The sequence below is a fragment of the Macaca mulatta genome, chromosome 7, assembly GCF_049350105.2.
Source record: "Macaca mulatta isolate MMU2019108-1 chromosome 7, T2T-MMU8v2.0, whole genome shotgun sequence".
NCBI classification, from domain to species: Eukaryota; Metazoa; Chordata; class Mammalia; order Primates; family Cercopithecidae; genus Macaca; species Macaca mulatta.
Window position 1 is genome coordinate 19,559,775 of NC_133412.1, and position 24,748 is coordinate 19,584,522.

Genomic DNA, 24,748 nt, shown 5'->3' on the forward strand with positions numbered 1-24,748 from the left:
CCCACTTCCATTTTCTTTACCTGAGATTAAACAACCTGAACTAGGAAGATCACTGAGAAGACTCTGAGACCTTCCTGCTGAGAAAAATAGACTAAAGAGTTTCCTACTGCGTAACCTTTCTATAAAGTTCAAAAACTAAATACATACTTCCATATATTAAATATATGTAAAAGATTAAACATATGTGTTTAATCATTAAATACATATTTTACATGTAAACATACATTTATATATTAAATATATATTTTAAATGTATATGTAAAAGAGTAAGGTCATGATAAATACAAAATTTAGGATAATGATTACATCTGGAGGAGAGGCAGAGGGATGGGATGGGAAGGACTATAAAAAGTTATAAAAGTTATGGTTCTTGGGTAGGATGGTGCATTCATGGGCATTCAATTGTATTATTTTTAAAAATGAAAATAAAATAATACAGGACAATGCATGAGTAGAAAAAAAACAGTAAGATGCTGAAATTCAGTGCTCCAAGAAAGCAATCATCTTTATGGAATATTAACTATGTCACACTATTAGACTATCAGATTTTTATTTTAAATCCAGAACATATATATCCAAAGTAAATATTCTTCACGAGTAGCTACCATAGATAACTAAAAGTATCTGCATTCTAAAAAATTGCTTTCCTTTCAGAAATTGTTTACAAGATACCCTAGAAATTCAGTTTTATTACTATCATCTTCATAAAAATCTCTTCTTTAAAGTATCACTATCTGAGGCTGGGCATGGTGGTTCACATCTATAACCCCAGCACTTTGGGAGGCTGAGACGGGAGGATCACTTGAGCTCAGGAGTTCAAGGCCAGCCTGGGCAACAAAGTAAGACCCTATCTCTACAAAAAATAAAAAAAATTAGCTGGGTGTGGTGGTACATGTTTGTGGTCCCAGCAATACAGGAGGCTGAGGTGGGCTGATCACTTGAGACCAGGAGGTTGAGGCTGCAGTGAGCCAAGACTGTATCACTGCACTCCAGCCTGGGTGACAGAGTGAGGCCCTGTCTCAAAAAAAACAAAAACAAAACAAAACAAAACAACTCAAAAAACCCCCAAATACATAAAGTAGCGATATCTGGTTTAACAACTAGGTTAGGCTCAGAATGTCTTTTGGTTGCTTCCTAAAAGCAAATCCACCCCCTACAGATGACAATAATCATCACTAAGGATGTTTAAAATAACAAGACACAGACTCTGACATCAACCTTGGAACAAGAGGTGGTCACTATTTTGCTGTGAACAAGATCCCTTGCAAACATTACAGCAAGTATCATAAATATAAGACTGCAGCCTGGCTGAATACAACAACTTGAAGCAGTTTCAGAATATCAAAAGAAAGCCTACTTATCCAAACATAGGCGTCTACTGTGGAAAGGAATTTTGAGGGGTCCTCTAGTTGTTGCATTCAACTTGACTATAACAGCATATTTATGATTGTTACTAGAGTTTAATGTCTGCATTATCTTTATTTTATTCTCCCATTAATTTTTTTTTGTTTTTTGAGACAAAGTCTCGCTCTGTCACCCAGGCTGGAGTGCAGTGGCATGACCTCGGCTCACCGCAACCTCTACTTCCTGGGTTCAAGCAATTCTCCTGCCTCAGCTTCCTGAGTAGCTGGGATTACAGGTGCCTGCCACCATGCCCAGCTAATTTTTGTGTTTTTAGTGGAGACGGGGTTTTGCCATGTTGGCCAAGCAGGTCTCGAACTCCTGATCTCAGGTGATCTGCTCGCCTTGGCCTCCCAAAATGCTGGGATTACAGGCGTGAGCCACCGCTCCTGGCCTCTCACATCAATTCTACAAGGTACTATTACTATAACTGATATTCATTCTACATTGGACAGATAAAGTGAAAAAGTAAAATCACTTAGAGTTACACAGATACTTTACGGTGGAGTCAGACCTAGTATCCAAGGCCCCGGACTTTCAGCTATGTGCTTAGTCTACTAATCCAAAACAAATATGAACATTGACACCCAAATCACCTACTTTCAAGAACAATAAGGAAGGCAGACTAGTCACGAACGAGACTTACTGCGAGCTGCAGAGCCAATTCAAACTGCTTGTCCTGGAGAAGTTGTTGGATTTGGGTTGCCATCGGGACAGGGATGAGTCTCCAAACAAAATGATTGCTGGCCACATAGATAATGTTTGATCTGGAGGCAAGAGTAAGAATATTAGCAAAAGATCACAGGCTTTGTGATGACACAGGTGACTTTACAATTTTGGGATAATATATAGCCACAGTAAAAAAAGAAATTCTTTACCCTCCTGAGGTAATGAAACGGGGCCTTTGCAATTCAATGCTCTGGACCAGAAGCCTCGGTTCAAATGTTCGGATCTCCACGTATCGAGGCAACACTGCAATGATGTAGGGAGGCTGGTGCTCTGTGAAGGAGAACATATAAAGCAGCTGTTCCGGTCTAAGGCTTTGGGTTTATGCAGTGTTTCAGCTGCCCATTCTAAGATACATTTAAATGGATCTCCAAAAAGTCCACTAGTCAAGTATCAAGCCAGGATCTTACACTGTGATTCAGAAAGAAAGAAAAAAGAACTGGCGTGTAATCCCAGCAACTTGAGAGTTTGAGGTGGGAAAGTCGTGTAGGCCGGGAGTTTGAGACCAACCTAGGCAACTTAGTGAGACACTGTCTTGACAAAAACATTTTTTTTTTAATTAGTCAGGTGTGGTGGCACGCGCCTGTAGTCCCAGCTACTCAGGAGGCTGAGGTGCGAAGATCATTTGAGCCCAGGAGTTTGAGGCTGCAATGAGCCACAACTGCACCACTGCACTCCAGCACGGGTGACACAGTGAGATCCTGGCTCTAAAAAAAGAAAAAGAAAAAAAATTGCTTTGCTTGAGTTATGATAAGAGAAATCTTTTGCACAAAAAAGACACATCAGCTGTGCTGACAGTCGCCTGATCCCACTCCTGCCTTATTCCCCAAAGAACTGTATAAAAGTTTCACTTGCTCCCTTTTCATCAGTCACAAAGCCAGGCCAGACAAAGGCCAGTTGCAGCTGCCCGTAACAATGCATCAGTGGGAGAACCAGGTAACAGAACCTCTTCCTTCATTCTCTTAGAAAGGGGGGAAAAGAGGCCGGGCGCAGTGGCTTATGCCTGTAATCCCAGCACTTTGGGAGGCCAAGGCGGGCGGATCACGAGGTCAGGAGATAGAGACCATCCTGGCTAACACAGTGAAACCCCATCTCTACTAAAAATACAAAAAAATTAGCCGGGTGTGGTGGCGGGCACCTACAGTCCCAGCCACTCAGGAGGCTGAGGCAGGAGAATGGTGTGAACTCGGGAGGCAGAGCTTGCCGTGAGTCGAGACTGCGCCACTGCACTCCAGCCTGGGTGACAGAGTGAGACCGTCTCAAAATATGAATAAATAAAATAAAAATAATAAATAAATAAATAAAAAGGAAGGGGGGCAGGGAAGGCAAATTCTATTCTCCCTAAAATTATTCTAAGGGAAGAGTTCCACATTTCCAGCCAATGTTGTTTCTGCTAGAGATTTCCACGGAGAAAAGGTGTGATGCTCCACCTGATGGCTGCTATGGTTTGACTGTTTTTATTCCCTCCCCAACTTATGCATTGGACACCTAATCCCCAGTGCAAAAGTGTTGGGAGGTGGGGCCTAATGGGAGGTGTTTAGGTGGTGAGGCTCCAGCCTCATCAACAGATTAATGTGCTATGAAAAGGGCTTGTGGGAGTGGGTTCTCTCTCTTCTGCCATGTGAGAACACAGAGCTTATCTTCCTCTTACCCTTCTCCTTCCACCATGTGAAGGAGCATCAAAAAGGCCCTTACCAGACACCAGATGCTGGCACCCTGATCTAGGACTTCCAAGTCTCCAAAACTGTGAGGAAACAAATTTCTGTTTTTTATAAATTACCTAGCCTGTGGTATCCTCTTATAGCTGCACAAATGAACTAAGACAACGGCTTAATGGTACACAGAGAAGGTGGCTGGACAGAATTCTCAGTGTAGGCATTTCTATTTGATACTTGCTGTGAAGTCTTACAATTGTTTTCCTCTATTATATCTAAAAAAACACCTTTGATTCATCTATCCATAACATCAAATTTACCCTTCTGATCCAGTACAAATTATTGGGTTATACTCCTTTTCTTCACTCTTCCTCTCTCTTTTGAAAATAACTTTTAATAAATCCACTATTTTTTCTATACTTTTTGACAAGCATGTGACAGTCCAAAGCTTAACATGCTGGATGAAGCAGAACAATTCCACACAGTGCTAATGAAGTCAGTATGCAAAAAGCAGAGCTGACAAAACCATAAAATCATTGCAAATCAAGTCTTCCAATATTTGAGAAGTTGTATGGTGAAGGAGATTTAACATAAATGGAGGGAATTTAGAAAATAAGCAACACAAAGCATATCTTTAAAAACACAAATCTCAGAACAAGATTGAATAAGGATCTGCTTTACCTTACAATGAACTGTAAAATAAATGTATTGTTTGTATACTATATGAAACATAATTTCTCTAACTTAGAGATAATAGAAGTATTTTCTATGACTATATTCTGTACTATCTCAAGAATTAGTAAAAAACCACAGTGAGATACCACCTTATCAGCCTTTAGGATGGCTACTATTAAAAAAAAAAAAAAAAAGAAAAGAAAGAAAATAACAAGTGTTGACGAGAATATGGAAAAACTGGAACCCTTGTGCACTATTGGTGGGACTGTAAAATGGTGCAGCTGCTATGGAAAACAGTATGGTCGTTCCTCAAAAAATTAAAAATAGAATCACCATATGGTCCAGGAATCCCATTTCTGGGTATATATTCAAAACAATTGAAAATCAGGATTTCAAGGAGATATTTGCACACACATGTTCGTAGCAGCATTATTCACAGTAGCCAAATGGTGAAAGTAACCCAACCATCCATGAACAGATAGACAGATAAAAAAAATGTGGTGTATACATACAGTGGAATAGTACCTTTTTAAGTAATTATTTTATTACCTAAATTTTAAGTGGAATACATATTACCCTTTTAAGGTTCAGCCTGAAAAAGGAAAGCATAACCTTGAAGACATTATGATAAATTAAATAAGGCAGTCACAGAAAGACAAATACTGTATGATTCCCCTTATATGAGGTAACTAGAAGATGTCAAATTCATAGAAGCAGAAAGGAGAATGGCGGCTTCAGGGGTTGGAGGGAGAACTGAGGAGTTGTTAATGGGTATAGAGTTTCAGTTTTGAAACATAAAAAAGTTCTGAAGATCTATTGTACAACAATGTTAACATACTTAATACCACTTAACCATACACTTAAAAATGGCTCAGGTGGTAAATTGTATGTTATGTGTTTTTTACATTTAAAAATAAAAATGTTTTTAAAAGTAAAAAAATTAGTAAAAAGCAAACCACTACATGCATAATTACCACATAGAAGTTTAACTTCAAAGAATATATTCATAAAAATAATTTCTTAGTGTGTCTAATCTGCTATGAATTTATATTCCTAATTATCCTTTTTTTTTTTTTTTTTTTGAGACAGAGTTTCCCTCTGCAGGCCCGGCTGGAATGCAGTGAGTGGTGTGATCACGGCTTACTGCCGCCTCCATCTCCCAGGCTCAAGCAATCCTCCCACCTCAGCCACCAAAGTCCTGGGACTACATGTGTGCAGCACAATGCCCAGCTAATTTCTTAAATTTATTTTTTGTAGGGACAGGGTCTCACTATGTTGTCCAGGCTGGTCTCAAACTCCCGGGCTCAAGTAGTCCTCCTGCCTCAGCCTCCCATTGTGCTGGGATTACAGGCATGAGCTGCTGCACTGGTTTAATTATCCATTTTCTGATAAAAAGTTTTTCCTATTATATTTGCAATTTATACTATCAATGAACAGTACAATAAAATTTCAAAGCTAGGAGGGAACTCAGAAATGAGTAACCTGAGAACTAAGTTGTAGTTCTATCATTTTGAATGCTACTGCTATTATTAGGCTGATATTTTTCATCCTACCAGAAAAATAAAATTAAAAGCGTATTGTTTTATATTGAATTTTTTCTTTTCTTTTTATGCTGGCCTCATTTTGAAAAGTTAGTACAATTCTCTTTAGTGCTAACTTGTAAAACATACGTAAAATTTCTTTCTCCTTTTAAAATCTGGCCCACTTGAATACGTTCTCATTTAATTAAAAAGGTAATCTATAACAGAAACCCCTTTGGTTGTCATATCTTTTGTTGACAATAGAGATGGTCTGGATCTCTTTATCTCCAAAACTTGGGAGACTGGCTGGTGTACAGCAGGCATATAAATAATGACTGACAAGCATAATGCTGCAATTATTCAGCAAGCATTTTCTAAGTTGCTCTGATGTTTCAGGCACTGTACTATGCAGTAATGACTCAAAGTGGATCAAGACATGCATTCAGACCTCACAGAGCTCCTACAGGAACAGAGGAGACAGACTGCTCACGTGTGACAAGTTGCCATCACAGAGATATCGGAAAGGGTTACGGAAGCACCAAGGAGAAGTGACGAATCCTGTCGGGGGGTCAAAGGAGACCTTACAGGGCAAGTGCCTCAAAATGTACTTCAGCAGTAAGACACAGACATGGTTTTGAGAAGCACCGATGAAGGCCCCAGGCACTAACGAAGGTTGGAAAACAGGAACTCTCACACTGGAAAATCAGAAACACACTTGACCATTATATTACATGCCTCTTAAACTCATCTACCAACGTTCCTCTTCTGAAGGGAAAACAAGGTCCCCTAGAACATCAGGAAGCCTCTCATAGAGCCCCGTAAGCCCCTCAAACTTGTCACTATCCATAATCCTGGACCTTCTAAAATACTGACCTTTTGATTTCTCTTCCTTCTGGTCTACTCATGTCTAACCACAACCAGAATAATCACCCTAGAACATGATGCTTTTTTTTGAGATGGAGTGTCGCTCTGTTGCCCAGGCTGGAGTGCAGTGGCGCAATCTCGGCTCACCACAACTTCCGCCTCCCTTCAAGCAATTCTCCTGCCTCAGCCTCCCAAGTAGATGGCACCACAGGCACACACCACCATGCCCGGCTAGCTTTTTTTTTTTTTTTCACATTTTAGTAGAGACAGGGTTTCAACATGTTACTCAGGCTGGTCGTGAACTCCTGAGCTCAGGCGATCTGCCTGCCTCACCCTCCCAAAGTGCTGGGATTACAGGTGTGAGCCACCACGCCCAGCCAGAACATGATGCTTTTATCAAGACATTCTGCCATTTAGGAATCTACTGGCCTCCCAGACCTTCTCACGGACATCTAACAACCAGCCCTATTTCACTGCTCTGTAACTCAGACCACCTGTGTTAAGTCAGGCTCTGTAATGCCCTCTCCCAAATCGGCACGTCTTTGGACTTCCACTCATTTATCAAACTGCTTTCTGCCTAGATTGAATGGAAATTTTTCTTCAAGCCAGGTTCCAAACTCCCTGCCTGACGTAGTCCAATCTTACCTATGTAATGAAACTTCTTCCTGACTAATTAAACAACAAACTTCCCTTTCCCTGAACTACCGAATTTTAACTCATCCAATTTAACACCTTAAGCAGTGCCTTGTTTTATCTCTTTATCCAAGACTGTAACTCTTGTCTCCAGAGACAGGGGTCTTTAAAGACAGAAAGCACGTCAGCATGTCCCACTTCACAGCAGCAACTATTTTAGTAATACTCACTCTTCTGACTGAAAATAAAATGAGGCAAGAGTGGTTATATGCTTCCAAGCAATTCCACTGTGGAGAGCTGGGAACCTGAAGCAAGCATAAGAACAGAAGCACCTAATGCGTAGAATAGAGACTGACACCTAAATCACCTAAATGTTGTCTGTGCCTCTAAGCAACAACAACAACAAAATAGCAACAATAGAAAAACCCTTCAACATGGAATTACGACATTAAAAACCCTTCAATATGGAATTACTCATACTATAGGAACATACAACGAATTTCCACTCATTTCCAAATGTAGTCTATTTGCCAGAGGTCACAATCAAAACTCTTAAAAAAAGGAGGAAGAAAAAAAAAACTAAGAAGTAAAAAAATAGCAGTAGATAATCACTTCCTAAAATAAACATTTCTGTTTATATGTTTTCCCCCTCAGCTTCCTGCAAGAACTAGACTATCCCATTTTTAATGACCCTAAAATGTCATCTACTTATAAGAAGGGGAACGGAAAGTGAATGACACAATGTGAAGCAGTCTGCCAAAGCTATGAATGGGACTCCGTTCTTGCAGGAATGGCACACAACCCCAACCCAAAGTGGGAAACAGCAGCTACTGCTGGTCTCACCCATGGCCACGGGTATGTCCGTCCAGTTCAGGGCACACTTCTGTGTGCAGATCCCTTCCTCATTGAGTACCACGGTGAGATCATCCTGGCCCACAGCCACTTTTCCATCTGCCAGAGGTGCAACTAAGGGCTCCAGCTGTTTTCCTGTTGGAAAGAGCTCTTTGATGGACCCCTTTCCATCCACCTATAGGAAGAAACAGAGTGAGTCACCTAGCATTCCCCAGCCAGAGGCAGGAATACAGGCTGGAAAAATCCAGATAGAACCCGAAACCTAGAGAAGCCAATAATGTTCCTTGTTTGACATAAGAAAATGTTACGGAGTTCATTGTAATAAGCTCTGTTATCACAATGTAAAACCCGTTCTTTTGTTCTCTAATGCAAAGAAAAGCATCTAGCCTGGCAACTGACAATGCCAGGTGCTGGCGAGAATGCAGAGCAACTAGAACTCGCATTCACTGCTGGTGGGAATGCAAAATGGGGCAGCCTTTTTGTTTGTTGGTTTCTTATAAAGTTTAAGATACACTTACCATATGCCCCTTAAAGATACACTTATCATATGCCCCAGCAATCCCATTTCCAGGCATTTGCCCAGGAATGAAAATGTATGTTTACACAAACACTTGTATGCAAATGTCTTAGCAGCTTTATTCAAAATTGCTAAAAACTGAAAACAACTTTTTTTTTTTTTTAAATTGAGGCAGAGTCTTGCTCTGACACCCAGGCTGGAGTGCAGTGGCGCAACCTCGGCTCACTGCAACCTCCGCCTCCTGGGTTCAAGCAATTCTCCTGCCTCAGCCTCCCAAGTAGCTGGAACTATAGGCGCCCACCACCACACCAGGCTATTTTTTTTTTTTGTATTTTTAGTAGAGATGGGGTTCCACCATGTTAGCCAGAATGGTCTCGATCTCCTGACCTCGTGATCCGCCCGTCTTGGCCTCCCAAAGTGCTGGGATTACAGACGTGAGCCACCGCGCCAGTGGAAAACAACTTTGTCCATCAACTGATGAATGGATAAACAAACATCCATGCCATGGACTACTACTCAGCTATGAAAAAGAATAAACTATTAACACGCACAACGACATGGATGAATCTCCAATGCATTCTGCTAAGGGAAAGAAGCCAGACTCAAAAGGTGACATACTGTGTGATTCAATTTATATGACGTTCTGGAAAAGGCAAAGCTATAGGAGATGAAGAGCAGATGAGTGGTTACCACAGGTCTGAGAACAGAAGGAGGTGACTTCAAAGGGGCAATATGAGGGAATGTTGGGGGGTGATGGTAGTGTTGTGAATCTTGAGTGTGGCATTAGTCACATAAATCTAAGCATTTGTCAAAACACAGAACTGTACACCAAAAAGAATACATTTTACTGTATGTAAATAAGTAATTTCTGAATAACCTGGTCCTAAGGCAAGATTTCCCACCCTGCAGGTGATGTCAGCATCCAAGGTAGTCAGAGAACTGAGAGCCTTAACTCCAGCTTTTGCTGAGTTCCCTTACTCCTTGTGAGCTCTCTCACCATCTATAGACCTAATTGCTATTTAGTCAGCTGCACAGCAGTGACTCCTCCTGGAGTCTGCAACTCTGATGCTGATAAAATTAGGATATTCAAATGATACAAAGATGGCACAAATATATTAACAAAGTAACAATGGGGCCGGGCATGGTGACTGTAATCCCAGCACTTTGGGAGGCTGAGGCAGGAGGGCTGCTTGAGCCCAGGAGTTTAAGACCAGCCTATGCAACATATTGCGACCCCATCTCTACAAAAAATACAAAAATTAGCTGGGCACGGTGGTAGGCGTGTGTGATTCCAGCTACCTGGGAGGCTGAGGTGGGAGGATTGCTTGAGCCCAGGAGGCAGAGGTTGCAGTGAGCCAAGATCCTGCCACTGCACTCTAGCCTGGTGACACAGGGAAACCCTGTCTAAAACAAACAAACAAACAAACAAACAAACAAACAAAAAACAATGAAGAGCTCACCCAGTGGAAGACAGAGAGAAAAGTTTCTAGAATTGCCATGTCTGAATTACGAGAGGGGTGTGAAGCTAAGAGATTTAGGTTATTCAATGAAACGAACAGTGTATCAATCTTTTCTACATATAGTATGCATATTGGAGAAAAACAACATCATGGATATTTACAACTTATGTTAAGAGAAAACACAGGTTATAAAACAATTGTATAACATGGTATTTTTACAAATAGGATGGAAGCTCATATACCAAAAAGTTGGCAGTGACTATTTCTGAGTGGGGGGACTAAGGTTGATTTGTACTTCCTTTATCTCCTTATCTATATTTTCTGTAATAAACACTTGTGGCTTTTGAAATTTGAAAATCACTTTTAGTACAAATATACAAAAAGATAGGAGGGCAGGAGATGAAACTCAAAGCCTTAAAAATACTTAAGTTTATGCTAAAATTAGTTTATAATTCCTGAGCACCGAAGCCTTAGGACAGCAGTCCATGATGATCCACCGGACAGAGGTAAACAGCCTTCATCATTTGTCCCAATAGTCCTGAATAAGACATCTTATTTATGAAAAGTGCTGAGCATGAATGATAACTACACATACAAATAACAAATCCTGTTATGCCAAAAGCTCTACTTAAAGTGGTCTCTTGACCTGGAGTTCAGAGCACATAATCATCTTTCCCAAGACAAACTAATGATATTTGCAAAATAATAAGGTTTTACCCGTATTAGGTAGTAGTCTCTCTTGAAACCCACACAGATAGAATTTTCACACCACGCCATGGACTTGGGCACATCTGGTACACTAAAGTCCCCCTGAAAAAAGAGAGCAAGGATCTGAATGAAATAAATATTTTTTTAAAAAATCATGATTTTCCTGTTATTCTGCAACCTCCATTCTGCAAAACAACCCTCGCCCTCACCAGGCACAATTCTACGGGCACAAGGCCGGGAAACTACCCTTAACAAAAATATAAGTCCACGAACTGGACAAAGTACATTTGGAAACGGTGAAAACCCACTCTGAAATAAACCGATCTGTAGAAACACTGTAGAATCATATTACAAGTAAGCATCAACAAGCTCTCATGCACTTCATACCAGAGTATTCATCTGTGTAGAACGACAAGACTGGAATCCTGAACTTCATTAGAACTGAGCTACTGCAGCAGTTCCTACTCAACCCATGGGCCAAGGAACAGAGGACTCACCTGCAATTCATGAAATTCCCTGTCCTTCCAGAAATAGAGCTGCAGCTTCTTTTTCACTGCCACACACATCCGCAACACCTCCTCACCGGTCTCTGTGTGCTGGGAGGAGACACACAGAGCAAATGAGAATACAATGACTCTCCCTAACTGAGTGATGACTAAATTAGAGACTGTCTACCTTGAAATGGCTACTAGTCTGAAAATTCCCTGTAACACAGTCATCCTGCCAGGAAAGCTGAGCAGAACACCATTCTCTAAGATGCACTAAGAAACAAGTGACTGAGGAACACTTCCTCCGGAAGGGCTGCCAGCCAAAGACCACAGCACCAGCAAATCACATGGACATTCACAATTCAGAGGAGAAAATCCTGGGGCAGTCCTTCCCCTATATAACTCCTCCCCCCTTTTTTTCTCTTAAATGTTTCTTGCTCCTGGCCATCAACGCATGCTGGGTCAGGCGTGACCATGTGCTAGTGACATCAAGCCCACTTTTAAGCCTTTAAAGAGCAAGGAAAAGAATATTCCTAGGCATAAAATGATGCAGTGTCATTGTAGAACATAAATGCTAAAAAATGGTAAGTTGAGTAGACGGGTGAGGCAGATTCTGAAGAATGCAAAAATGATAAATTGGCAAAAATAAAGAGAGATGTCTTTTCCGAACAATGAAAAGTCCCTAATGACAAAGACCTCAGTGATCTGTTTAAAACAAGAGTCCATTTAATGTCTTATAATTATCTTCATGATATTGTTACAGTCTTGCTTTCCCAATAATGGCTTGTCCAGGACAAGCTTTTTGTCCGTGGTTAGTTGTCTCTTGCCAATAGCACTAGATTCTCATTAACCTACACACAGGGAATGCAAACGCTTCAACTTCACGTTACGCACCAATAGAGAAATTTCTCTGACACAATTAAGTATTCTCTTTGGGCCGGACGCGGTGGCTCACACCTGTAATCCCAGCACTTTGGGAGGCCAAGGCAGGCGGATCACCTGAGGTCAGGAGTTCGAGACCAGCCTGGCCAACATGGTGAAACCCCATCTCTAATTTAAAAAATACAAAAAATAGCTGGACATGGTGGTGCATGCCTGTAGTCCCAGCTACAGAGGAGGCTGAGGCAAGAGAATCACTTGAGCCCAAGAGGTAGGGGTTGCAGTGAGCCGAGATCATGCCACTACACTCTAGCCTGGGCAACAGAACAAGATTCTATCTCAGGAAAAAAAATTAAAATTATCTTTGGAGTCTCCGTTGGGAGACAATGGATCATCAATGTCATTCTTCCCATCTAATGGTAGGAATGATGTAGGAAAGACTGTATTGATTAAAGCATAAAGCTAAATTTCATCTCGGGTAAACTTACCTGGAGGTCACACGTAAACAGTGATGCTCCCTTTGCCTTTGAAACCGTAGTGATTTGTTGAAATGTCAATAGGTCATGGACATAAATGTTATTTTCTGTTTGGGAGGAGGTATAACATCAGAATCAATGATAATAATTCTCTAGTATAGCCACTATCGAGGCAAAAAAAGTAACTGTGTTAACATTTAGAAGAAGCAAATGGCAGATGTTGGCTGAAGATGTACCTTCAGTTTCACTAAGATGATTCATTCTCACCTATAACCAGCACAAAACATTTAAGAGGTCACCTGGTCTTCTAAACTTGGATATTTTCTTCCTTAAACATTTGAGCTTGGCCAGGCACGGTGGCTCATACCTGTCATCCCAGCACTTTGGGAGGCCGAGACAGGCAGATCACTTGAGGTCAGGAGTTTGCGACCAGTCTGGGTAACATGGTGAAACCCTGTCTCTACTAAAAATACAAAAATTAGCTGGGCATGGTGGTGGGTGCCTGCAATCCCAGCTACTCGGGAGGCTGAAGCAGGAGAATTGCTTGAACCCAGGAGGCAGAGGCTGCTGTGAGCTGAGATCATGCCACTGTAACTTACCACATTGTATCGTGATTACTTCCTGTCATTTAGTCTTTGTAATCAGAACGTAAATCTCAAAGATAGCAACGATGTCTCACTGAACTTGGAATCTCCAATGTCTAGTCCAGACTTTGCATAGAATAGGCTCAATAAATATTTGATCAATGAATGAATGAATGAATAAAGTGAGACTCCTTGGAGAGCAGAGTTCGAGTTTATGGAGGATGCTGCTGCCTTTATTACCCATGTACCCTGTTATACCAGGTTTGGAACACACCTGTTCGTTGTTAAGGAACCACTATCAAATTAACCATGAAAGGGTTAATTAGTCATCTCTTTTCTTTTTAAACACAGGATACAAATGCAACTCCTTTTCTTACCTAACAAGCTGACCAGAATCTTAAACTGGGAAACCACATGGATCTGGAAAACAGCAAATCATGAGGCTCAATTAAACATTTCTGACAAGGTTTAGCAAATGTTCATTCAATAACAGTACTAAAAAGGGACCACGGAGCCTATCCAGTTACAGGGCTCTCACTTATTTTTCTGGGCATTATAATTTCTGTGATTATCATTTCTGCTTGTGAGAGAGGATCTCAGGCACATGATATATGGGCAGAGACCCCTGGATAAATGGAAGGTCAAAGAGAAGAGGATTCGGAGTTAATAAATAACATTACCGGCCGGGCGCGGTGGCTCACGCCTGTAATCCCAGCACTTTGGGAGGCCGAGGCGGGTGGATCACGAGGTCAAGAGATCAAGACCATCCTGGCTAACACAGTGAAACCCCGTCTCTACTAAAAATAAAAAAAATTAGCTGGGTGTGCTGGCGGGCGCCTGTAGTCCCAGCTACTCGGGAGGCTGAGGCAGGAGAATGGCGTGAACCCAGGAGGCAGAGCTTGCAGTGAGCCAAGATCGCGCCACTGCACTCCAGCCTGGGTGACAGAGCGAGACTCCATCTCAAAAAAATAAATAAATACATATATACATACATAAATACATAAATAACATTACCAAAATCCTAGTGTGACAGGGTCTCATATAAGTCAAATATTCTTGTAAGGACTGCCATCACTGCTTACCTGCTGAATTTTTTTGGAGAAGTTCTTATTGGATTTCTCTAGTGTCACTTCAAATCTGTTGCAACCTATGGAAAAGAAATAAACACTGGAAGTTCCAAATACAGGAATACATATAAAAACCACTACTAGAAAAATACTGTTCCATACTGCTGTCCTACATAAATCTTTAGAAGTTCCTGAAAGACTAAAAATCAGAGATCTAAATAGCCAGCTGTCTTACGAGCACTGTAAGATGCTTTCAACTCCAATTTTAGAGCAGAGCGTTTCATGCACCTTCACTCGGCATCAGCAGAAAGGATCACACAAAGTTTACTGAAGCTGCAAGGTACTTGTGAGTCTGAAGATCTTATCTTGCAAAATCAGTACCTTGGCAAAGTGTTCCACAAGGAAGAGTGTAAAAAGTAACAGTCAAACATAAGAGCCCAAGCCATGAAACCCAGCCCAAAGCATCCTCAGATCTAGACCAACTAATTTCCAGCAGCTACTCTTAAGTCCTGTGTCATGGAGACAGAGCAAACACTCAAACCCATCTCCAGAGCTAAGGCAATTCAATGCGTCTACACTTACTGCCACTTTCAGGTGATGCTACAGCTGCTGGCACTGTTACAAAAAAGGGGAAGAAAGTTATATACCATAAAAACATGTGAATTCAGCCTTGCTGGGGATGACAAAAATATTCAGCCTCAGAAGTCACCAATGAGTCAAAAAGAGAGTATCATCATCATCATCATCAGAGCAGCTATCATTAAGCAATAACTACATACTGGGTTCTGGGTTTAAAAATTTATACTTTTTTTTTTCTGTAAACTCACAACTCCCAAGAAGTAGGTATTATTATTCCAAGCTCATATCTGAGGGCCCTGAGGGGTAAAGCAGTTAGGTAACAGCCAGTGAGGGAGCCTACAAGCAAACCCAGGCTGACTCTAAAGCCTGTGCCCTGAGCCCACGCCCTGCTACCTGCCTTCTAGTTCATGGACAGGATGCTCGTACTGCTGACCCGAATTGTTCCCCACAGCTAGCTCTGCCCTTGCCCTCTGGGAATCAGGGAGACTCTTTGGGGCAGCCATAAGAACTCATGTCACCAAAGCTGATCTCACTTCTTCCATGTGTCCCTCAGTAGAGGGGATGAAGAAAGGGCCCTAAAGTTGCAGGGAGTGTGCCCTGGTATTCTGCTGTTACATTTCATGAGGAAAAAAAAACAATTCAGACACTTCCTACACTTCAAAGCGCCTTATTATTGCACTTAATAATTCTCCTTTTTTTTTTTTTTGAGACAGAGTATCATTCTGTTGCCCAGACCAGAGTGCAGTGGTGCGATCTCAGCTTACTGCAACTTCCACCTCCTGGGTTCAAGCAATTCTTGTGCCCTTAGCCTCTGGAGTAGCTGGGATTATAGGCATGTGCCACCACGCCCAGCTAATTTTTATATTTTTAGTAGAGACGGGGTTTCACCATATTGGCCAGGCTGGTCTTGTACTCTTGACCTCAGGCGATCCACCCACCTCGGCCTCCCAAAGTGCTGGGATTACAGGTGTGAGCCACTGCTCCAGGCCTATAATTCTCTTTACAAATAGAATTTTCTAAGGCAGAGATTCCTAAACTTTTTTTTCTCCAAATCTTGATATCTTAAAAATTACTGAGGACTTCAAAGAACTCTTTTGGGGATTATATACATGAATATTTACATTAGAAATTTAAATACATTTAAAAACATGTATGTATTTAAAAATAACAATAACCCCATAAGTAAGAACCCACATCTGCTTCTGCATTTAATCTGTTTTGATAATTTAATTTGTTTTGATTGAAGTATATGACAAAAAAATCTGTCCTCATGTAGATATACAGTTGAAAAGGGAAAAGTACTTTAATAGATTTTTCAGATTCTTCTTTGACACTATACCAACACTTAACAAATGTAATTTCTCGTAAAGTGAAATCTCATACTTGTCAATGAACTTTTCATTTTCCGTCACGTCAAAAAACATTGGTCTACCTTACACTTTGAATGTATCTTTTACTCACACATGATTTTAAAACTTCATGCATTCGTCATCTGGAAAATGTTGGTTTACTGAGTTATGCAGATTTTCCAATCCAGACCTACATTTCATTATAGGATGTTAAAAAATGACATTCATTATTATCACCCCCAATCTCATCAGAAAAAAATCTTTAATTATGGAGAAGCTGTCACACTCAGTGGGGTGAACACAAGTTTTCCACAATTCTATTTTTTTTCTTGAAAGCTCTAACTTTATTGTTCACAACAAATACTGCCAGTTCCTTTACCTTAAAGTAACAGATTCCCTTTGCTCATTAAAAACAAAACAAAACAAAAAAAACCTTCCAAATATCCAAATGGTCTGAAAAAACCACAACCTGTCATTCTTTCAAACAAAAACAATACTCCATGAAAAAAGCAGCCAGTTTAGCTCATAACTCAATCACACAAGCATTTTTCCCTCAAGACAGCCATCGGACTTCACGCCTTGGCACACAGCAGAAGTACTGTATGTGTACTTCTCATCATATCACAAGAGATTACTAAAAAGATGTGTTGCCAAAAGTCAAAATACAATAAAAATAACAACTTTTACTGCCTAACCAAGAACATTCTTAAGTGAAACTAGCTTTCACACACACACACACACACACACAACTGGCCGGGCGTGATGGCTCACGTCTATAATCCCCGCACTTTGGGAGGCCGAGACAGGTAGGTCACCTGAGGTCAGGAGTTCAAGAACAGCCTGGCCAACATGGTGAAATACTGTCTCTAATAAAAATACAAAAATTAGCCATGTGTGGTGGTGAGCACCTGTAATCCCAGTTACTCAGGAGGCTGAGGCACGAGAATTGCTTGAACCTGGGAGGGGGAGGTTGCAGTGAGCCGAGATTGCGCCATTGCATTTCAGCTTAGGTGACAAGAGTGAAATTTCGTCTCAAAAAAAAAAAAGAAAAAACAACAACAACCCATCACTTGAGGCAAGGAGTTTGAGGCCACCCTGGGCAACAAGAGACACCTCATCTTTATGAGGAGTAAAACCTATCTGGGCATGCTGGTGTGTGCTGGTGGTCCTAGCTGCTTGAGAGGCTGAGGCAGGAGGATCGCCTGAGCCTAGGAGTTACAGGTTGCAGTGAGTCACGATTGTGCCACTGCACTCTAGTCTGAGTGACAGAGTGAGCCCATCTCAAACAAACACAAACAAAAACCCACGGTGAGCACATGGTGAGAATTACACAATGACTATTAGTACAGCTTGGTACCACTTTTTTTTTCTTGTTTTTTTCAAGTCTCTATTTGAAGTTAGGTGCTACTGTTCTGATTTGTGTTCAGGTGCCCACCAGTTTTAATCACCATTCCTTTTGCACCATCATTGTAAATGTCAATACAGTTGAAAAAAAAAAAATGAAATGTTTCAGTGTTTTTGCAAACTTGGTTTTGTCCTTGTAGGTCCTCTGAAAGGATCTTGGGGATCCCCAGGGGTCTAGAGACCACACTTTGAGAACGCTGCTCAGCACGACTGAAACAAACCTAGAGTTGTAAAGGCCTCAGACATGAACTAATCTAACCCCTCTCAGTTCAAGATAAGAGTAGACTGGGCTGGGCACAGTGGTTCATGCCTGTAATCCCAGCACTTTGGGAGGCTGAGGCGGGTGGATCACTTGAGGTCAGGAATTCCAGAATAGCCTGGCCAAGATGGTGAAACCCTGTCTCTAAAAAAATACAAAAATTAGCTGGGCATGGTGGCACGCAACTGTAGTCCCAGAACTTTGGGAGGCTGAGGTGGGCAGATTACTTGAGCCCAGGAATTCAAGTCCAGCCTGGGCAATCTGGCGAAACCCCATCTCTACAAAAGATACAAAAATGGGTTGGACATGTTGGTGTGTGCCTGTGGTCCCAGCTACCTGGGAGGCTGAGATGGGAGGATGGTTTGAACCCAGGAGGTTGAGGCTACAGTGAGCCAGGATAGCGCCACTACACTCCAGCCTAGGCAACAGAGCAAGACCCTGTCTCAAAAAATAAAGGAGTAAAATGAAGCCTAGAGATGTCTGTTGAGAAATGTTTATACTCATGTTTGAGAATTAACCAATTCAAAACACATTTATTGAATAATTACTAGGCTAGACATATCAGAGGATAAAAATGTCACTGGCTCAACTGAGCTCCAGGGAAATGACTGAGATCAGATCGGAGCCTACGATCCCTAGCCCTAGTCTTTTCTTGACCCTATTATCCCCTCCCTTTCCTCAGAAAGACAGTCTACCCATAGATCTATTTAGGCTTGAAATATCTCAAATCTAGAAACCAAACTAACCCTAGAACTAATTCACACAGGCCCAGGTCTATTTCTGGCCCACATCAGGCCAGCGCTGGGCCAGAACTACACTGTTCACCAAGAGTATAGGGAAAAATGACATTTCTTGAAGAAAAAGTTTCAAATCAGAGTTTGATTTCCTAATTGTCTATATTTAAGCTACCTATGGAGAAACTGAGGCCCAGGAACATTAACTAATTTGTCAAAGTTGACATGATAAAATGATCACAGAGCAAGGAATAGTCGCCACCAGGGTTCCAAGCCAGATTAACGCTCATATTACCAGTTTAGGTCTATACTGTGTTGAAAGACTTCATTTGTAAAGTCTTGTTTTCAATTTCTGATCACTACTTACATCTGAAAGTAGACAGTCAAAAAACAGTTGTTGAATGCTGAATAAGATAAGCATTTTTAGCTTTAAAATTAAAATGTGAGCTTAATTTTAAAATTATAGACCAGGCAAATATCACAGAATGCAAATATTTTGGCTCTGAGAACTAAAAAAAAAATTTTTTTTTGAGACAAGGTCTGTTGCTAAGGCTGGAGAGCAATGGTGTGATCACAGCTCACTGCAGCCTCAACCTCCTGGGCTCAAGAGATCCTCTCAGCTTAGCCTCCAGAGCAGCTGGAATTATAAGCACGTGCCACCACATTCAGCTAATTTTTAGTAGAGAGGGTGTCGCTATGTTGCCCAGGCTGGTCTCGAACTCCTGGCCTCAATCATTCCTCCTACTTCAGTCTCCCAAAGTGCTCAGATTATAGGCATGAGCCACTTCACCTGGCCAAGAATTAAAAATTTAAAACATTAAAACAAAGATCAACAATGTACTGCCCAAGGGCCAAATTGAGGCCTTTGCATGTTTTTGTAAATAAAGTTTTATTGAAACATAACCATATTGAAACATAATTATGTTTTATGAAACATAACCAATTCATTATATATTGCTTACAGCTGCTTTCATGTTACAATGGCAGAGTTAAGTACTTACAACACTGCAAAGCCTAAAATATTTATTCTTTGGACCTTTTCAGAACAAGTTTGCTGACCCCTGATTTAGAGGACAGTTGAAAAACTTAGAAATGAAATAAATTCTCTATTTTGTTCTCTGGTTTATTTTCTTACCCTGCTGCAGAAACTGACCAGGATATCTTCCTCTTTGCCGGGTGCACTAGTAAGGTGCTTTTTCCCCCAATGTTACCCTTGCTCCAGGTTCCAAAAGAGAGCTCTATTTATCTTAAGCTGTCTCTCAAGCTATTTATCAGAGAAATATATATTAGATTGAAAGGTATGAAATTAACTGCAGATTTCTGTAGAGTGGCTTCAGGGCATAATACCTAAACACATCTATTCTCCATAAAGAGAGCACAAAAATGAAAACAGGGAAGGGCAGTGAGGTACTTTCTGCCCCAATAAAAAAACACTCTTTAACAGAATATATTTCAAATACTTTAGTTATTACTCTACGTTACTGACAGTCACATTTGATTAGAACTTTAGTTTTCACAGTTTCTTCCAGCCTATTATTGCATCTGCCCCAACAACTTTGTGAGACAGAGAGTTTATAGAAAACTGATGTTGGAAAGAACCTGCTCACAGTCACGCAGCCGGGGGAAGTGCACATGAACACAAACCCTGGTCCTCTCTTCCTGGTCTACCCCTCACAAGCTAATAAGATATTTTAAACCAATGTTTCCTAATTTTTTTTCCTACCACCACACCATATATACAGGAATCTTATTCCCATTAGTAGTATTTCTTATTACTGGTAGTGAGTCTCTAAGAAAAGAGGAGGAAAACCACCACCTCCTCTTTTCTTACAGACTCACTACCAGTAATAAGTAATTCAGTAATAAGTAAACCAGCAACTCATCCTCACCTCCCAGATGTAGGTAGGGCAATACAGTTTGAAGGAGAAAAGCCCTAGGCATTCTCAAGTCTTCTCCCCATTTTCCCACCGTGCTCCCTCTAACCTTCACTCTCTCTTTCAATGGTCCAGGAATAACTGATTTCACCGTTGTATACTAGCTGACTATTAAAACATGATGATGATTATTATTATTTTTCATGAGCAATACGCACTTACCAACGTCCTTCCGAATCCTATAGAGAAGAAGATGTCCTTGTTTGGTTCCCACAAGAAGCCATTCCTCTGGAAAAAAAACAGCTTTGAGAAAGGTCAGTCAGCTTGAGTATAACCCTATTTCTTTAGCTGGGGCTTGTAATCAGAAATCAATGTGTCAAGAAAATGAGTTGCTTTTGATAGCAGGTGTTTTGCAAAGCTAAGGAATGTTTATACTCATGTTTGAGAATCAACCAATTAAAAATACATTTATTGAATAATTACTAGGCTAGACATATCAGAGGATAAAAATGTCACTGCCTCAATTAATATTAAACTAATAAAAAAGATAGAAGGGCTTTGTATGTTTAAGATTAAATGATTGATTTTTATTTTTTATTTTATATATACTTATATTAAGATATATATCTTTAGATCTATATTTTTTAATTCAGCTAAAAAGAATATGATGAAAGTTTATAAAATCACAAAATGGAAGTACAAATGTGAAACCAGGTATCCAACCTCAGAAATAATAGCTAAGAGGCATCCTTTAAATGCTTTTACTTTCAGGAAAATAAATGATATAGCGTAATAGGCTTACAGAATTCATTATCTCAAAAGATAGTCTAGTAGAAAATATTTAATAACAAGTGTTGATGAGAATATAAAGACATTAGAACCCTCATACACTGCTGGCAGGAATGTAAAATGGGACAGCCACTTTGGAAAAGTCTCGCAGTTCCTCAAAAGGCTAAACATAGCTACCCTGGGAACCAGCAATTCCACTCCTGGGTACACACCCAACAGAAATGAAAACATATTCTACACAAAAACTTGTACACAAATGTTCACAGCAGTATTATTTGTAATAGCTAAAAGATGGAAACAAACCAAATGTCCACCAACCGATGAATGAATAAACAAAATGTGGCATGTCTATATAATGGAATATTAGCTAACAATGAAAAGAAAGAAAGTATGGATATATGCTGCAACATAGATGCACCTGAAAACATGATGCTTACTGAAGGAAGCCAGACCACAAAAGGCCACATGATTCCATTTATATCAAACGTCCAGAGTAGGCAAATCCACAGAGGTAGAAAGATTAGTGGTTGCCCAGGGTTGGTGGGCTTGGGGGAAAATGGAAAGTAAATACTAATTAAGGTACTGAGTTTCTTCTGAAAGTGATGAATATGTTCTAAAATTAATTGTGGTGATAGTTGCACAACTCTGTGAATGTACTAAAAACCATTTAATTGTACACTTTTTTAAAACTTTTATTTTTTAAGATAGGGTTCCACTCTGTCGCCCAGGCTAGATAGCAGTGGCGTGATCATGGCTCACTGCAGCCTCCATCTCCCTGGCTCAAGTGATCCTCCCACCTCAGCCTCCTGAGTGTGATCTTGGCTCACTGCAGCCTCTGCCTCCTGGGCTCAAGTGATATGCCCACCTCAGCCTCCCGAGTGGCAACAACTGCAGGCATGCACAACCACGCTCAGTTATTTTTTTAAAAATTTTTATAGAGATGAGGGCTCATAATATTGCCCAATCTGGTCTCCAACTCTTGACCTCAAGCAATGCCCCTTCAGCTTCCCAAAGTGTTGGGATTACAGGGGTGAGCCACTGTGCCCAGGCAAATTGTACATTTTAAAAGATGGTCTAGGCTAGTGGTTCTTAAACTTTAGTGTATCACAATTATTTGAGAGTTTGTTAAAACAGAATGCTAGGCTCTACCCCAGAGCTTCTGATTCAGTAGGTCTAAAAGTAGGCCCAGGAATTTTCATTTCTAATGACTTCCCAGATGATGCTGATGCTGGTGGTTGAAGGACCACGTTGTGGGAGGCACTGGTCTAGGTAAAAAGAGGCTCCGAAAGAGTTTAAATAACTACCCTGACAGACCCAAATTACGTCATTCGAGGAAGGTAAGCATGTACAGATACTTCCTTCGCTTTTTGATAACATAAAGGTCCCTCATTCCTTTCATAAACTCTGTTGATTCTGGATCTCTGCAAAATAAAATCTTGCATAATAGGACAAATAGATAACTTTTATTGCACATGTATTGTGTTCCAGGAAATGCTAAGCACATCTGTTAGTTCACTAATCCTCACAACTATCCCTTGAAGTAAGTCCTTTTTTCCAATCCCCATTTTATAGATGAGGAAGTTAAGGCCTAGGGAATACATAACTTTTCCAGAGTCACACATGTGGCAAGCAGCAGAGTTGGGATCCCAACCCCAATTTGTCTGATTCCCAACCACATGCTGTGATGTACTTACTAAGGCACCCATGTCAAAAGAATGGGTGTCAGCCAAAGGTTGTCTGAAACACAGTAGTTATATTTATTAAAACAGGTCAGCATCTACATTCTTTATCTAAAGGATCAGTAATACTTCTCCAGGATGATGTTCTTAGGCATCCAGAAAAACAGAGTGATTCTACTTTCTTTGATTTGTGGTCTTAAAGGAAAGGCAGGTCACAAAAAGTAACACTGTGTGCTCTTAATAACATTAAGTTGAAATCAGAAATAACAGCAGCTCTAATGAAGGCTGGAGATTTATGCTGGGACAGAACATGAAAAAGTAAAAGAATTCATTTTGCAATGCTTGCTTTGTAAAAGATATTATCTTTAGAACTTTATTTATAGGTATCATGATATCAGGCAATTTGGCAATACTAAAGTTGATTTTTAGGCCACCCACTGATATTTCAGATATAAATAAAATGAAGTAGAAATTTTTTAAAAATCCCCTCATGCATAAAAATCTGTAACCAAAACAAAAGGCCAACATAATGTTCACCATCTTCCCCATTCTTCTCTCTCCACTCTGTCCCCCAAGTCCCCGCCAGTTCCTGTTTTTCTTTATCTATTTTAATAGCCTCAGCTTCCTCCCAAGTTGGCCAGGGTCTATCAATTTTACCTCTAATGGTTCCTCATGACAGCCTCCTCCTGTAGAGTCTCTCCAGGGACCCCTGTGACAGCTTCAACTGGTCTCATTCACTCCATGCATTCTCTCACATTTGCTGTCAGTTATCTTAGAGCAGATCTCTGAAGCTGTCACACTGGGGCTTAAAAAATCTTAGGAAGCTACACTACCAAAATATGAAGTCAAATTCCTAAACATGACATTCAAGAGTCTATTTTCCATTTTTATTGAAATGTTTGTTGCCAATAGATTTTTAGATTAATTTACTTTTTTTTCTTGTGAACTCAAACTAAGACATGTCAAAACATTTTTAAAAATCAAATGTCTAGGGGCCGGGCATGGTGGCTCACACCTGTAATCCCAGCACTTTGGGAGGCCGAGGTGGGCGAATCACCGGAGGTCAGGAGTTTAAGACCAGCCTGGCCAATATAGTGAAACCCCATCTCTACTAAAAAATACAAAAATTAGGCCAGGTGTGGTGGCTCACGCTTGTAATCCCAGCACTTTGGGAGGCCAAGGCAGGCAGATCACCTGAAGTCAGGAGTTCAAGACCAGTTCAATATAGTGGAACCCTGTCTCTACTAAAAATACAAAAACAATTAGCTGGGCATGGTGTGTGTGCCTGTAATCCCAGCTACTCAGGAGACTGAGGCAAGAGAATCGTGTCAACCCCGGAGGGAGAGGTTGCAGTGAGCTGAGATCGCACCACTGTACTCCAGCCTGGGTGACAGGGCAGGACTCCTGTCTCAAAAAAAAAAAAAAAAAAAAATTAGCCAGGTGTGGTGGCGAGCACCTGTAATCCCAGGTACTCGGGAGGCTGAGCCAGGAGAATCACTTGAACCCAGGAGGCAGAGGTTGCGCCACTGCACTCCAGCCTAGGTGACAAGTGTGAAACTCCACCTCAAAAAAAAAA

The 24,748-nt window shown here is 40.8% G+C and overlaps 1 protein-coding gene and 1 non-coding gene across 5 annotated transcripts in view; both read right to left on the reverse strand.

Moving 5' to 3' along the window:
* VPS39 (VPS39 subunit of HOPS complex) overlaps positions 1–24,748 on the reverse strand; it is a 47,009-nt gene that overhangs the window by 17,337 nt on the left and 4,924 nt on the right. The window contains exons 1-11 of one of the 4 annotated variants that reach the window (XM_077938097.1): positions 20,927–20,990; positions 16,546–16,623; positions 15,088–15,120; positions 14,521–14,585; positions 13,816–13,858; positions 12,867–12,961; positions 11,509–11,607; positions 11,021–11,113; positions 8,318–8,501; positions 2,280–2,400; positions 2,048–2,168 (exon numbers count right to left, since the gene is read on the reverse strand). In XM_077938097.1, coding sequence (XP_077794223.1) covers positions 2,048–2,168; positions 2,280–2,400; positions 8,318–8,501; positions 11,021–11,113; positions 11,509–11,607; positions 12,867–12,961; positions 13,816–13,858; positions 14,521–14,585; positions 15,088–15,120; positions 16,546–16,549 — 858 coding nt within the window. In that variant the 5' untranslated portion in view covers positions 16,550–16,623; positions 20,927–20,990. 4 annotated transcript variants of the gene reach the window in all.
* MIR627 (microRNA mir-627) lies at positions 20,588–20,684 on the reverse strand. Its single transcript, NR_032654.1, is given in 1 exon segment — positions 20,588–20,684. It is a non-coding gene; the product is annotated as a microRNA mir-627 (primary transcript).